Source organism: Leptopilina boulardi, unplaced genomic scaffold (assembly GCF_019393585.1).
Source record: "Leptopilina boulardi isolate dan_hultmark-lab unplaced genomic scaffold, ZJU_Lbou_2.1 LbouV2_280, whole genome shotgun sequence".
Classification (NCBI taxonomy): domain Eukaryota; kingdom Metazoa; phylum Arthropoda; class Insecta; order Hymenoptera; family Figitidae; genus Leptopilina; species Leptopilina boulardi.
Genome location: NW_026137841.1, coordinates 788,340 through 802,305, shown reverse-complemented (window position 1 = coordinate 802,305; position 13,966 = coordinate 788,340). Strand labels below are relative to the sequence as shown.

Genomic DNA, 13,966 nt, shown 5'->3' with positions numbered 1-13,966 from the left:
TAATGAGTGACAATATTACTGAATGCTTTTCGGACGTGGTTGAATTAAGTGGGTGTCCCTTTTGACGGCTAGGACCAAACTGAGTTGTCCTTTGGTGATTTGGAAAAGGTTTTGAAGTGCCAGGTATAGAAGTAAAATGTTTGTAGTGGTGTAAGTGTATTTGTAATAGTGTGCGTAGTCGTTTTATTCCAACAAATATCAGTGGTCATTGCAGGACTAAACTCCTCATCAGCTAATAAATCGCGATTAAAGAGGTATATTCCACTAACTCTGAATCCAACGATGGCATTGTTAGGTGTTGCTGCTTGCAAATAGCTTGGTCCGAATATTTTTGATATGTATTGAAGTTTTAGCACCTGACCTGAATGTGTTCTTAACCACCCCCAGCCAATCCCAAAATTTACTGAGCTAAATGGTATCATAAATATCCTATCCAAGGGTTGGAACTTATGAATAGTATGCAATGGAATACATAAAATAGGGACATTTTGATCGCGAGCTGCCAACAAGAAATCTAACCTTTTGAATGAGTTACATATCCATCTAATATTAAAAGAACTGTCTTCCTGATTTTACTTGGCTTAGAATGCTTCACAAAATGGTTAAACCAAAGAGGGTAAAAGATCTCACTTTGCATCCAACCTGAAAAGTGACAAAATACAAGCTTTCCTGGACTACTATTGAAAGAATATTTGAGGTCGTTTTTCTTTCTAGGATAAATTATTAAAGAAGGCAATATGTTTCCAGTCGTATTACAACATATTGCTGCATTGACAGTAGTTCTTTGCTTAGGTAACATAAGGATCCCTACTTGTTTTTTTCCTCTAAGGTGATAACTTAAGGTTGAGATTTTGGTACTACTTAAATTTCAGTTTCATCCTGATTTCATATATTTGCCGGTGAAAAGTGATATGTGTCCATCTGATTTTGTTAAATCCTGTTACTCGGGCGACCGAAGTATTTTTAGCATTTCTTAACGAAAGCTGCGGATGTCTCGACATAAATTGCGAGTACTAAACGCTTCCAGCTAAACCTTTGGCATTGTTAAAACTGTGAACTAATTTTAAACGTTCTGCATATTGAAAGGAAATTTGACACATACTTAACGTGAAATCCAAAATATTGTTTATTCATTTACAAAATATAATTAACGAATTCGTTTTCTTGGTCCTCTGAGAAAATTGTTCGAATTCTACCTAATTTAATATCTGCTATTTCATCCCACGTATCTAGGTTTTTATTTTATTACATTTTTCTTATAATGTTGTTCTAGGTATTTGATATCGTTGAGAAGCATTACAAATAGTCAATTCATTTTTTTAAATATTTCTATGCGCAGAATTCAATGAATTTTTACCCCATGATTACAAATTAGTTTTCTTTACGTAATTCCTCATTTTGATGAAAATAATGTTTATATGTTCTTGATTAAAAATGATTGAAATATGACAATCATATTGTTAATGTAAAAATTATAGAATTGGTGAAAACAAATTACTTTCTTTTCGTTCCCATTATTTATAATCCAATTGTAAACAAATTAAAACGTTTTTATATTCTTTGTTTATTTTCAAAAGAAATTTTGCTCTAAAACAATAATGGATGAAAATACTTATAGGTACTTATAGATACGCGGCGTATCGTTTTCGCAATATACTGAAAAAGTCTTGGGCGATCAGCAGTTCTATCAGTGGATATGCAGTAGGTCTTTGTTTGGAGTGTCTGGAGCATGATTTTAATCGACCACGTCATTGTTACCAAGATTTGGTGATGTCTGAACGCCCAAGACTTTTTCAGAGTAGGAAAGAGTGGGAAGTTGTACCTCGTGGGGAGTCGTGCTCTACCTTAATTTTTTTATTATGGCAATTAATATGACAAATTTTAACTATTGGCATATGCTTTTCTCCTTTAGAACTAAATTTTTAAGTGGTACCCGTCATCTTTGTAAGCATTTTTCGTGACTTTACAGATAGTGACTTAATATTTTTTTCCAAAAATTTTTTTTGTCTCTATGTTTAGGTCATTTCCACTAATTTTTTCAAAGTGATCACAATGTTTAATGCATAAAAATTAGCTGCCATTGATAACTTTTCGACGTACAAAAAAATTCGCATAAATATTCGGTGTATTAATTATTCTATGACTATTTTGAAAATGTAGAAAATGGGGAGTTGTGCTCCAGCGTTAGTTGGGAGTTGTGTCTCCATAATATTTAACAGTTTTTATTTCTAATATCAACTCTCTATTTTTATTTTGCATTATTTATGAATAATTCGAATGTTTTATGCAATTTAAATATTGTTCATTAGTGAAATGAGACTTTTTATATCTGTATTCACTGTAAATAAAATTAATTACCTACTTTAATTCAATTATTTTAAAAATAATTTAATTTTATTTATAAATTATCGAAAATTAAACTTTTATTATCTTATCTATTACTTTATTTTAGGTGAGTAACCTATAAACCAGATTCAAAAAATGACAGATGAAATCACAGTGTAGAGCACCGAAAAAAGAAGTGTAGACACGGGATTTTTTCGTGCACGCATCTAAACACTCTAAATTTCAATGCCGTGCACCGATATATATCATGGCGCCACCGTGTTAACCAGTGACCATCATGGAAAATTAAGGTGCCGGCCTAAGCACCAATATTTCCTGTGCGTGCAACCGTGTTTTTCGGTGACTGCACGATGATTATAGGTGAAACCTTCTTTCCGTGTATACCCAAGTGCGAAATGCCAATACATATTGACATTCATTCAAAAATTATTACCTCAACTAGCGCCTCCGACGGCCGTCTTCGTTGCTTCTGTTCCTTTTTCAATTTCAATTTTATTCATTTCATTTTAAAAAATGATTTGATTTCTTCTTGCTTTTTTTTATTCCACATCGATTCAAAATGTAAAGAAAAAAAACTTATGAATATGAAATAAGAAAAAATGATTTACGCTATAATCTCTCTTGCACTTATCATTTTCTCCTTTTTTATTTTTAAATTATATTCATCTTTATGGTACTAAGTCCTAATTTTACATATAATAATCGTGAATATCTTTCGTTCATTCTGTCCACACCTGAAGTTAGTATTTGTTATAGGTCTTTTGTTTTTTTTAAATGTGTTGTTTGACATTATTTTATGTTGGTTAAAATTTTTCAATGTTTTGACATTGTCATTTGTGCGGTCGTATTTTAATTATTAAAAATTATAAAATTGTTAGAATCGTGCAAAAAAATTGTAAGAATTGTGAGAAAAATTGATTCGATTGCTGTTAGAGGAAGCTGCATAAGTTGATGGTAAGTTTAATTTAAAATATATAATGATTTTATCAAATTTCAAAAATTTATTTAATTAATCACGATAATTTAATTAATTTTAAAAATAATAAAAAAAATTTTATATTATTTATTTATTTATATTATATTTATTATTTATATTATATATTACAAATTAAATTTTTTTTTTCACAAAATATTTATTTATTTTTGTTATTATAATTAAAAAAATTTATAAAATAAATTCACACCATATTTATTTCAATATTTTAACAAGTGATAAATTCTAATATATGATAAAAAAATTTATATTATATAGGGTCATTTGGGAAAAATGTAAACAAGGGGTAAATGTAAACAGCAGATATTGCAGCTTAATTTACAGATTTAAAATTAAGTTCGACCCCAATATTTTAACCTCAGCTCATCTGCAACAGGTTCTGAGTATTGCCAATTTTTTTTTCGACAATTGTCAAAGCCATACTCCAATTTGTCGCTTAATGCATGAAAGATTGAAAATCAAAGTTTTACTGTTTCAGTATTTTGTCTCGCATTTGAATAAAAATGAACTAAAAATTCAAACTAAAATTTCTAATTATTCCTTATGAATCCCTTAACAAAAGCTGACTTTGATTTTTTAATTTCGTCAATTCAGTTAATAGATAATTAAGTGTTTACATTTACCCCGAGAATTCGAAAACTCGGGGTAAATGTAAACAGAATTTCTGCTGCATTTTAAAAGAAAATAATTGAATAAATTTGCTTCTATTTCACAATTACATTATTTTGGCCCTGTAAAATTACATAAAAACGAAATTGGATCTTCTTTTATATCTCCTTCGTGTTAGTCAGTTGCAGGTATAGACTTGCATAGTATTGCATAGTGCATTTACGTGTTTAAAATATAGGAAAGCGATTCTTCACGATTGGTGAATAAAACTCAGGTACGTAGGAATCCTAGAATAAGAGTGAGTGATTGATTGGTTGATTGATAGATTGATGGATTGATTGGACGATTGATTTATGGATTGGTTGATTGAGTAATTGGTGGATTGATTGGTTGATTGGATAATTGATTTATAGATTGGTGGATTGCTTGATTGATTGACTGTTTGATTGATTGATTGATTGGTGGATTGATTGGATGATTGGTTGATTGAGTGATTGATTGGTGGATAGATTGGTTGCTTGGATGATTGATTTATAGATTGGTTGATTGAGTGATTGATTGGTGGATTGATTGGTTGATTGATCCGCCATTTTGGAAATTTTAAATTTGTATTGAAATTCGTATTCAGTGACCTCAAAAACCCCCGAGTAGCGAGATTCAAGCAAATTTGATCAATTTTTAACAATATTTTTATGTTTGTCCGCCATTTTGGATCCGCCATTTTGAAATTTAAAAATTCGATTTTAGAATCTTATTCAGCATCTTATTCATAGAATGAAAATCTATTAAAATTTATTGAAGTTATTCAAGTTTTTACATTACTAGTTTTGTTATGGTAATGATTGCTTATTTTATATGTTGCATATCAATCAATTGGTTCAATTATTTTACATCTACCAAGAATTTTTATTCAGTTTTTACATCCCTTTACACAGTAGTATACTTGGGATAACTTTTTTCTTAAACCTCTTTAAACTACAGGGGTGTTTACATTTACCCCGAATTTTGGGAAAATTTCAAAATCTCGGGGTAAATGTAAACAGTCAGTTTTAAGCGATTCAAGTTGATCAATATTTTTTTGTACCTCATAACATGTTTCTAGGGAAGTGAAGTAACAAGTTCATGTAGTAGAAAACCGGAAGTATTGCTTTTTAAAATAAAAAACTTACGTTATTGTCGAAACTAAGCAAATCCGTTTACATTTACCCCAAATGACCCTATATACCCAGATAACCAAGCGTACTAATCGTTATTTACGAGTACGGAGTACCAGTATTATATTAGTTTTATACAAGTACAAAATAATAATATATGTCGTACCAGTACGGTACTAGTACAATAAAAGTATGTCGTACTGTTAGAATTATAAAATATGATTACTCGATAAAAGTATAGTACTAGTACAATACCAGTACGTCGTACTTCTGAAATAAGAAGCACAACATACTCGTACGATACAAGTATAATACTGTTACGTCGTACTGGGAATCTTTGCTGGTAATGCCAACCCAACCTCACTTTTTTGACAATTGTCAAATATTGTCAAATATGAACGCGTCACTGAAAACGGTGTAATAAATGTTGGTGAAAAAAGTGGTTTATGATGCAGCAAAAGAGTTTTAACGTTTGTAACTTGTGCTTCTGCACTTATATTGAATATCCGAGATTAAATTTATATTAAATTATCGATCTGTATAAGATTTATATTCTTTTACTTTGCCATGCCGCTTTGTGCCATGGTGTTATTTCATTGAAAAACATCAAAATCTTTTCTTTTATAATCTTTTTTATACATTTATATTGAGAAAAATTCATAAATTCGGTCTTGATCATATTAATATATTTTTAAATTTAATTGTGTGTTATTTCGTTATAGGTTTTCTTATACATATAACATATTTATAGGTTAGGTTGTGATAATATGTTTTTCTTAACATCAAAGCAATTTTAAACATCCTAGTTTAAAATTCTTTTGAAATAATGTTTAAATGTAAACAAATAATCAATTAATATTTGATAATGTTAAGTAATTAAATAATAATATAAAACATCGGATATTTTAAGATAAGTGAGAATACAAGTTACATATTTTATATAATATATGCAAAGACATATATGTTAGTGACCTGTAAATATATTTTATTTAAGTTGTTGTTTTGTGTTGGTTTTTTGGTCGAGTTGAGTCACATTGCATTATGGAAAATTTCACGAAGGCCCTTGCCTATTATACTATTGAGGCCCTTGCCTATTGTATTACATTTAGGCCCTTGCCTATTATACTATTAAAGGCCCTTGCCTATTGTTTCTCTCGATTGCACCCTTGTGCATGTGTCTAGACACTTGTAATTGACTAAGGGAACATTTTCCTAATGGTCTACCTCAGAATCCTATTCTGAAGACATAATAAAATGAAAACTTGACCTGAGAGTATGGTCAACACCCTTTCCGGATATCCTTTGTTTTTACAGATAGTTATACACAAGCAGGAGAGGGGCGAGTTGAGGAAACCACCAAAAGGAGAAGAAAAAGAAATTTGAAGACTCAGTATCGTTTCAATATTCATCTTTGTTATAACTTTTGTAATTAAGTGAAAATAAAATCTGTTCAAAGTGTAATTGGTGTTTGTTTTAACATAAATTTGGTCCTTCGAGCCGGATAATTCTAAGTTTGGAAAAATGGAAGATCTACTGATTGAGCAAGAAACAGTGGTCAAGAGCATTACAAGAATTCATGAAAGTTTTAAGAAGCGGAAAAGCGATGGTCTCTCTGTGGACACAATTCAAGACCGCCGCGAACACCTTCAGGGACTTTGGAGGAGGTGTGAAACATTGGATATGAAGATTCATCTTGCAGCAAAGGACTCAGATAAGTCATTGATTGAGTATTTTTCTAATAATTGTTTTATTACAGCTGAAGGCCTTTATTTTGATATTTTGAATAAGTTTAATCAGCTTGTCTCTGAAGTTAAGAGTAGAGATCAAAGTACAGCTGGTACCTCGAGTTCTTCTCTCAATATGACTGAGACGAGTAGATTTGTTAAATTGCCTAAAATTGAGATTCCTCAATTTTCCGGTGATTATATCGAGTGGCCTAATTTTCGTGATATTTTCTATTCGCTAATAGTTTCTAATATTAATTTACATGATGCCTAGAAATTGCATTATCTAAAATCTAGTTTGACTGATCAAGCGGCCCAACTTGTGAAACACTTAAGTGTTACAGAAGCAAACTTTTCTAGTGCTTGGGAAATGCTCAGCAAAAGATACGAGAATAAGCGTGTGATTATTAATTCACTTATCAATAAACTCCTAGCTTTCCCATCAGTTCAAAATGATTCTGTTCCTGAGATTAAAAATTTACGTGACGTTACCGCAGAAATTGTACGGGCTCTTAAAAATTTAGACAGAGATATTGAAAATGACCTTCTTGTAGTCCTTACTGTAAAAAAATTGAGTAAATTTTCATTAATTGAATGGGAAAAACAATTCGGTGATAGCGACGACTTTCCCACATACAAACAACTTGATTCCTTTTTAAGTACTCGAATTCGTACATTGGAAGCTATTCAATCGTCATTAGGTACCTTTAAAAATATTGATTCTCGAAAAAATTCAAATTCTAACAATAATTTTCCAAAGAAAAACCAATCCAATGTAAATTCGGTAAAATCATTTAACATTACTTTGCCGAATTATGAGTGTTGTTTATGTGGTGAAAAACATTTACTCTTTAGATGTGATCAATTTAAATCCCTTCCTGGTATTAAAAGATTAGAGGTAGTTAAAAAACACAAACTATGTTTTAATTGTCTCAGGCAGGGCCATATTGCACGAAAATGTACCAGCAAACATGATTGTATGCATTGCAAACAACGACATCATTCTATGCTACATCGAAACCCTAATAAAAAAGATTCCCAAGGGGAAGCCGAGAATGAAGGTCTTCAAACTTCTTCATCGTCTTCAAAAAGGGATGACGATAATACGAGGCACAGTCAGTCTCAAAATTCATCTAAAAATTGACAAAGAATTACTTCCCCTATCAGCTTGCTACCTACCGCAAAAATTCTAATACGAGATTCAAAAGGGCGTGAAACTGTTATTCGTGCATTATTAGATCAGGGTTCTCAAATGACTTTTATTTCGAACAAGTTAGTTCAGACACTTCAAATCAAAAGAATGCCCGAATCAATAACAGTGGAATCTATTGATAAGACTTACGTTGGTACTGTAAAATCGCGAATAGAAACAGAAATTTCATCAATACATTATCCACACACAACCGTTAAAATCTCAGCTCTAGTTTTACCTAGGCTAACGGGATATGTCCCTACCTTTGAGACATTAGATCCACATTGGACACATCTACATGGACTTCATTTTGCTGATCCGTTCCCTTTTGACAAAGATGACGTTCAGTTAATAATAGGAGCAGACTATTACGGTTTATTACTACTGGGGGAAGTGAAAAAAGGTCCAGTAGGTAGTCCAGTAGCACAGTCTACTCTATTAGGATGGATCCTCTCAGGCACAGTGAATCAATCAAATTTGAATTATAATTCAATTGTCTTATCGCAACATTGTACAAAGTTATCTGATTTACAAGAAGAGCTTGTTCGATTTTGGCAATTGGAAGAATTCATAGATAAGAAATTCTTGACCGAAGAAGAAAAAATGTGTGAAAAATTCTTCCGCGATACACATACCCGTAATTCAGAAGGTCGTTACATAGTTCGATTACCTTTTAAAAAAAATGCCTTATCTCTATTAGGTAACTCTTTTAACTCTGCAATTTCTATGTTATTGAAAACAGAACGCAATCTTAAGAGAAATCCTGATTTAGAGCGAGAATTTTATAACTTCCTTAAAGAATATGAAGAGTTAGATCACATGAGACCGATTGCAGTAGATCCATCCTCACTAAATAAACATCCTTGTCCTGTATACATACCTTATCATCCTATTATAAAGGAAAACAGCTCTACTACTCGAGTACGATTAGTTTTTAATGCGTCAAGTCCAACGTCTTCCGGTGCTTCGTTAAATGAACAATTAATGGTCGGTCCCAAGTTACATAATGACATAACTTCTATGATAATTCGTTGGCGAAGCTTTAAATTTGCTTTAACTGGCGATATTTGTAAAATGTTCAGACAGATTCTAGTTGACGAAAGGGATGTTGATTATCAGCGAATTGTTTGTCGAACTGAACCTGACGGAACTCTACAACATTGCCAGTTATTAACGGTAACTTATGGGACGGCTTGTGCGCCGTATCTTGCTAATAGGGTATTAAAACAGTTAGCTGAAGACGAGGGCAAGAATTACCCAGATGCGAGTTTAATCTTAAAAGAAAACATTTATGTAGATGATGCCCTTTTTGGTGCAGATACCATTGAAGAAACATTAAAAGTTAAAGATGACCTAATAGAATTATTAAAAAAGGGAGGTTTTCCATTGCGTAAATTTAATGCTAATAACCTAGCTTTATTAAAATCAAATCAAATATATGGTGATTCAGACAATGTTAGTTTAGTTGACCGTGATACTTCTGATAAAGCTATTCTTGGACTTCATTGGCACCCCGAGTGTGATGAATTTCTTTTATCGGTAAAAATTGAAAAGTGCGACAAGTGGTCTAAACGTAAAATTCTATCGGTTATTTCGCGACAGTTCGATCCACTTGGATGGATTGCTCCAATTATTATTGTGACTAAGATTTTAATGCAAGACATTTGGTTAAAGAAAATTGATTGGGATGACGTGTTACCACCCGATATATTAAATCAATGGCAGAATTATTGCTTGAATCTTGAAGGTGCGAAAAGGATAGCAATTCCCCGATGGACTGGTCAAAATAAGAAAAGTAGATATGAAATTCATGGTTTTGCAGACGCGTCCACCAAAGCATACGCAGCAGTAGTATATTTACGTGTTTTGAATGACAATGAGAAGCCTATAATCACGATTATGTTTTCCAAAACTAAAGTAGCTCCACTAAAACAAATAACAGTTCCTACTCTTGAGCTCTGTGCCGTTGCGTTGCTGGCGAAGTTGATAACTAAAATAAAAACTGATTTGAGAACACAAAATTCGAATATTTATGGGTGGACGGATTCCACCGTTGTTCTTGCTTGGTTGAGCAAACATCCCTCCTCATGGCGGACTTTTGTAGCTAATCGGGTCTCCCAAGTACACACTCTTGTACCTGAAATTAAATGGCGTTACGTAAATACTAAAGACAATCCCGCAGACTGTGCCTCCCGGGGTTTAACACCATCTGAATTAGTTAATCACGCAATATGGTGGCATGGTCCTAAATGGCTACAAGAACCTGATCATACGTGGCCTACGATTGTCCCTCTTTCGACTACTCCTGGTGAAACTCGGGAAAATACGGCCGAATTATTAAATGTAATTAGTTCGCAAAATAATTTCTTGTTAGAACATTTGATCACAGATAAGTCCAGTTGGCCGAAAATTTTAAGAATCACCGCTTATTGTTTTAAGTTTATTTCTTTGTGCCGAAAAAAGGGTAGAGTCTCTTTAGAAGAAAATCAATATTCCATTTGTATTAATCAAGCAAGGAAATTTTGGTGTAAAAAACTTCAAGGTCAATACTTTTCAGAAGAGATTAAAATTTTAAGTGAGAATCATTCTAAAGAAGTGTCAATTAGTCGGTCAAGTCCACTTAAATCATTAAACCCATTTTTAGACAGTGATGGACTTTTAAGAATTACTGGTCGATTAAGCAATTGCGCCTATCTCTTGGAATGCCAAACATCCAATTATATTGCCAAAGGATCGAATTAGTGAACTCCTTATTGAACAAACTCATTTGAGATGTCTTCATGGCGGACCCCAACTGACAATGCACTTGCTTAGACAGAATTTTTGGATAATCGGTGGTAGGAATTTGGTTCGAAAAGTGATTCATAATTGTTCAATTTGTTCTAAACAAAATGCTAAACCTATGAATCAAATGATGGGAGATTTGCCACAATCAAGAGTTACACCTTGTGTGACTTTCCTTCATACCGGTCTTGATTATGCTGGGCCTATAATGGTAAGATTAGGAAAGGGTCGCGGATATCAAGCTCAAAAGGCGTATATAGCTTTATTTGTTTGCATGGTTACAAGAGCGTTACATTTGGAATTAGTGTCAGATTATACTTCAAATGGGTTCCTGTCTGCATTTAAACGTTTTGTTTCACGTCGAGGCTTACCGTCTAACCTATATAGTGATAATGGAACCAATTTTCAAGGTGCAGATAGACATTTAAAACAAACGTTCCGTAATCTTTCGAAGAATGAAGAGATTTGTAACTTCATTTCTCAAGATAACATCAAATGGAGTTTTATACCCCCCGCTGCCCCACATTTTGAAGGTTTGAGGGAGGCAGGGGTCAAAAGCATCAAACACCATTTGAGAAGAATGATTGGAACACATACATTTACTATCGAAGAAATGTCAACCTTATTGTGCCAAGTAGAAGCTTGCGTTAACTCTAGACCGCTAGGTCCATTATCAAATGATGCTAATGATTTGAATTATTTAACCCCTGGCCATTTTCTTATCGGCAGGCCATTAATATCAGTACCTGAGCACACTGTATTGAATTTGAACGAAAGTCGGCTTTCGAGATGGCAAAAGGTTCAATGTATTACGGAACAGTTTTGGAAGAGATTGTCTGTTGAGTATCAACATACTCTTCAACAACGATATAAGTGAACTAAAAAAAGAGACAATTTAAAAGTAGGAGATTTGGTTTTAATTCGTGATACTACTTTGCCTAAATCAAAGTGGAGAATGGGTAGAGTCATGGAATGTCATAAGGGAAAGGATGAACTAGTAAGAGTTGTTACACTAAAAACACAAATGGGAAATTGTCGAAAGCCCATTACAAAGCTGTGTAAACTTCCTGTATAAAAAAAACAGGGTTACGTCATGGCGGGCGGAGACAATTTTAACAATTTAATTCATAGGTAGAATTTCGTTCCTAAAAGAACGAGGCGGGCGGTATGTTAGTGACCTGTAAATATATTTTATTTAAGTTGTTGTTTTGTGTTGGTTTTTTGGTCGAGTTGAGTCACATTGCATTATGGAAAATTTCACGAAGGCCCTTGCCTATTATACTATTGAGGCCCTTGCCTATTGTATTACATTTAGGCCCTTGCCTATTATACTATTAAAGGCCCTTGCCTATTGTTTCTCTCGATTGCACCCTTGTGCATGTGTCTAGACACTTGTAATTGACTAAGGGAACATTTTCCTAATGGTCTACCTCAGAATCCTATTCTGAAGACATAATAAAATGAAAACTTGACCTGAGAGTATGGTCAACACCCTTTCCGGATATCCTTTGTTTTTACAGGTAGTTATACACAAGCAGGAGAGGGGCGAGTTGAGGAAACCACCAAAAGGAGAAGAAAAAGAAATTTGAAGACTCAGTATCGTTTCAGCATTCATCTTTGTTATAACTTTTGTAATTAAGTGAAAATAAAATCTGTTCAAAGTGTAATTGGTGTTTGTTTTAACAATATATGATATAAATAAAAAAAATTATTGAATAAAAAATTTTCTTTTCAATAATAAATGAAAATAATTAAAATACTATTGTGAGAAGAGAAAGGGGAGGGTATATAATATTTTATATTGTACATCATACTAGTATTGTACGAGTAGAATAACCGATATACTGAATTATTAAAGTCTTTTAGTACGTCATACTTTGATCGTACTAGTATTGTACCAGTACAGCGTAATAATACGACGTACCAGTACAGTACCTGGTACCCTACGGAGGTAGATGGCGGGTAAAGTACTAGTACGCTTAGTACGCCGTACTCGTATTGTACTTGCATCGTACTAGTACGCTGGTTATCTGATACATATAAATTTTTAATTTTGACTAAATATTAATTTTTTTTTAATAATTTTTATTTTTAAATATTAACTTAATATAAAATTTTTTAAAATAATTTTTATTTAAAATAAAAATTAAATTATTATATTTTATATATATTTATATATGTTACATTAATTAATTAATTAGGAATATTGAATAATATATATTAAATATTAAATTTAAATAAATAAATATTATTTATTAATTTAAATTTATTAATAATAATTATTATTTATTATTATATAATAATAAAAAATAAAAAATTTCATTTAATAACAAATATTTTTATTATTTTTTGGTTATAATTTTTTTTTGCAAAATATTTTTGTTTCTTATTTATTAATTTAAATTTATTAATAATAATTATTATTTATTATTATATAATAATAAAAAATAAAAAATTTCATTTAATAACAAATATTTTTATTATTTTTTGGTTATAATTTTTTTTTGCAAAATATTTTTGTTTCTTATAGGCAATTGAAAATTTATATATTTCATATAATAGATTAATAATAATTATTATTATTTATTATTATATAATAAAAAATAAAAAATTTTATTTAATGATAAATATTTTGATGATAAGAAATTTTTACAAGACCTTTACCGGTATATGTTATATTAAAAATTATCAATTTAAATTTTAAATCAAAAATTTTCTTGAAGAATTTCTGAAAAATTATCGACAGATATTTAAATATAAATTTTTATTAATTTTTTAAAAAGAGCAAATCACGCGTGCATGATTTTAGACGGTATTTTTGTTTCAAAATAATAGAATTATTTTAATTAATAAACATTCTGCCAGACATACAAAAAGACTTAAAAATTTAAATCAGATCATTAAAGAAAATTGAATGAAAACTAGTATTAAAACTTCACTCCGTAACATCAAATTTTTTATTCAATTTTTTAATTTGATATTTGACCATTTTTTGAATGTTTTTTTATTAATCCGACTAAAAATTGACTAATCTTAACTTATGGCTGACAGAATTTTTAAACATTGCATTATTAATTTTATTATTTTTAAACAAAATATCGTGAGAGCATAAATTGTTTTTTATTAGAAAATGACATATACAACCCTACCGATAGAGTGGTAC

At 31.2% G+C, this 13,966-nt stretch overlaps 2 protein-coding genes across 2 annotated transcripts; both read left to right on the top strand.

The window, feature by feature from the left end:
• Positions 1–8,127: 8,127 nt before the first annotated feature.
• Positions 8,128–10,761, top strand: LOC127282104 (uncharacterized). The gene has a single exon (XM_051306187.1). The coding sequence runs from the start codon at positions 8,128–8,130 to the stop codon at positions 10,759–10,761; it is 2,634 nt and encodes an 877-aa protein (XP_051162144.1).
• A 160-nt stretch (positions 10,762–10,921) lies between these two features.
• LOC127282103 (uncharacterized) lies at positions 10,922–11,680 on the top strand. The gene has a single exon (XM_051306186.1). It carries the CDS (start codon positions 10,922–10,924, stop codon positions 11,678–11,680), a length of 759 nt encoding a protein of 252 aa, XP_051162143.1.
• The last annotated feature ends 2,286 nt before the right edge of the window (positions 11,681–13,966 follow it).

Bases quoted from the DNA above. Each gene is read 5' to 3' on its own strand.
- LOC127282104 (XM_051306187.1), top strand. From the start codon at position 8,128: ATGCCCGAATCAATAACAGTGGAATCTATTGATAAGACTTACGTTGGT.
- LOC127282103 (XM_051306186.1), top strand. From the start codon at position 10,922: ATGAATCAAATGATGGGAGATTTGCCACAATCAAGAGTTACACCTTGT.